This window comes from Dryas octopetala, chromosome 8, assembly GCF_963921425.1.
Source record: "Dryas octopetala chromosome 8, drDryOcto1.1, whole genome shotgun sequence".
In the NCBI taxonomy this organism is placed as follows: domain Eukaryota; kingdom Viridiplantae; phylum Streptophyta; class Magnoliopsida; order Rosales; family Rosaceae; genus Dryas; species Dryas octopetala.
Genome location: NC_141373.1, coordinates 12,171,494 through 12,173,874, shown reverse-complemented (window position 1 = coordinate 12,173,874; position 2,381 = coordinate 12,171,494). Strand labels below are relative to the sequence as shown.

The window sequence follows — 2,381 nt, the reverse complement described above, 5'->3', positions numbered from 1 at the left end:
CCAAAACAACACAGAAAACGCCACAAAACTCACCACCGGACCAGGAAAAGCTTCTGGAGGTTTCAAAGAGTCAGAACAACGAAGAAAACCAACCAAATCGCCGCCACACAAGGCGGAGCTACAGTGGCTGTGGCTGCAAAATAGGGAAATCAACAACAACTCATGATTGGCTCAAACTAATCCAACCAAAAGCAAAAGAAGAGAGAAAGGATCGAGTTTGATACCTCATTCGCAGCCAATAAATTTGAACATGAATGGTATGACCATCTGCTATGTGACTAATACTTACAAAAGTCTCCTTATTGTTAAATTTGAACAACAGGTGTAGTAGTAGTTAAATAGAATGTTTGTCATGTATCATACATTAATTAATTATATTTAATACTTATAGGTAGCCCTAACTTAAAATATTGTGTTTCATTTGTAAATCTAAGGTTTTTTTGTATTATTTTAGTTGTTTGGTGTGTTAAAACATTATATATTAGTGATCCAGCCCTAAAATCTAATGAAAAAAAATATATCTTCATGATCAAGACTCAAGATTGCATTGTGGAATTGAAAAACATAAAGAATAAAAAGGAGAGATTGCATATTTGCATGTGTAATTGAGTGACAACTTACTATGGGACCATAAATTGTCACATTTCATTATAAGTAAATTAGCTAAAAGCAAAAAAAAAAAAAATTGTAAGTTTCACTCATAAGACCACGTAAAATATCAATTTATTTTTAAGTCACAATGAGTGCCTTAGAACTAAAATTTTTTCCTAACGCAGTATATAAACCACATTTAGTTGTGACTGAACAACAGTCACATCTAAGTTGTGAGACAGTCACAATTAAGTTGTGACTTAATTGAATTTTTTTTTTAGAAAAATTATACTATAATATAGTATAAATAGATGTCAAAACAATACTTTTACTCAAAATAATATATAGTATAGTGGTGTGAGTTGTCTCTTTCAATTTACCAAGACAGTCACCATTAAGTTGTGACTGTATTGATATTTTTTTTAATACAATATAGTATAAATTAATGTAATATTTGTGATGTAATATTATTTTTATTTTTTTATTATAGTGGTATGTGATGTAATATTATTTTTATTTTTTTATTATAGTGGTATGTGATGTAATATTTGTAAATTGTAATACCTTTTATTTTATTAATTTGTTTGACTTTTCAACTAATACCTAATCTAAAATGCTATTTAATTTTAGTACCTAAACTAAAAAATTATTAAAATTTAGTAGTTAAAATCAATAAACCTTTTTCAATTTTCCATAAATCCTGAGAGAATGTGTTTGCTTAAAAACACAACCTGTATTTACCAAATTAAAAAAAAAAAAAAAAAAAAAAAAACAGAATCTGCCAGATCAAGTCTCTTGTTTTTTTTTTTTTTCCGGGTCAAGACTCAAGAGCCAGATCAAGTCTCATGTGGCGCCGTGAAAAAGAACCGTGACACGCTTGAGTTTGACTTTACATACCAGCCGGACAACCAGCGCACAACCCAAACCGCGTTTTGCCTGAGTCGGTAACACGCTTTTTAACCACGTCCTTGTATTTTTGGCCAGTAACCACGTATTTCGAAAGCAAAATTCCCCTATAAAACCCCCTCTATCTTCTCCTTAAACCCATCATTCGCTAGCTCTCTGCCTTTTCAAAACTCTCTCTCTCTAAACTTTGTCTTTCAAGACTCTAAAAATGGCTGGCTCCAGCGCTGTACTTGTGGTTCTAATGGCTGCACTCTTGGTGGCCTCAACAAGAGCACAATCTCCGGCACCGTCACCAGCCAAGTCGCCATCGGCGGCTAAATCTCCGGCGCCAACTCCTGCACATGCTTCTGCGCCTTCTCCACTGAGCACTCCACCGGCAGCTGCGCCTTCCCCACTGAGCACTCCACCGACTGATGCTCCTTCAACGGCGCCCGATGTCGACTCTCCACCTTCTCCTCCTTCTTCTTCCCCAATCTCTCCGGCCACTTCTCCCTCTTCGGAGGCTCCTGCACCGGCCAATGACGGTGCCGTTTTGAGCAGGTTCACCGTCGCCGGATCTCTGGTCGTTGGGGTTGTCGCTGCTGTCTTTGTTATGTAGAGCGGGGGGGTTTATGGACTTTTAATTATCAATTGATTGTATTCATTTGATTGATTTATCATTTATGTATTTATAAATTCTTTCATTTAAATTTGTACCACACTGATGATATTGGAATATAAAGAGGCACATTTTTCTATTCATTTCAATACTTATTTCCAAGTTTGCTCTGCATGTTACAAAATTACAAATGTCTCTGGTGGAAGTCTTTTATTTATTTTTTATTCATTTATGGTGACTTTAACTCAGATAAAAAAAATAAAAAAAAACTCGTAATTAAATGGTC

At 34.9% G+C, this 2,381-nt stretch overlaps 1 protein-coding gene across 1 annotated transcript; it reads left to right on the top strand.

The window, feature by feature from the left end:
- Window positions 1-1,665: 1,665 nt before the first annotated feature.
- LOC147277279 (uncharacterized) lies at window positions 1,666-2,163 on the top strand. Its single transcript, XM_086255116.1, has one exon. The coding sequence runs from the start codon at window positions 1,706-1,708 to the stop codon at window positions 2,093-2,095; it is 390 nt and encodes a 129-aa protein (XP_086111242.1). The 5' UTR covers window positions 1,666-1,705; the 3' UTR covers window positions 2,096-2,163.
- Window positions 2,164-2,381: the final 218 nt, after the last annotated feature.

Coding starts and splice junctions, on each gene's coding strand:
- LOC147277279 (XM_086255116.1), top strand. CDS start 1,706: ATGGCTGGCTCCAGCGCTGTACTTGTGGTTCTAATGGCTGCACTCTTG.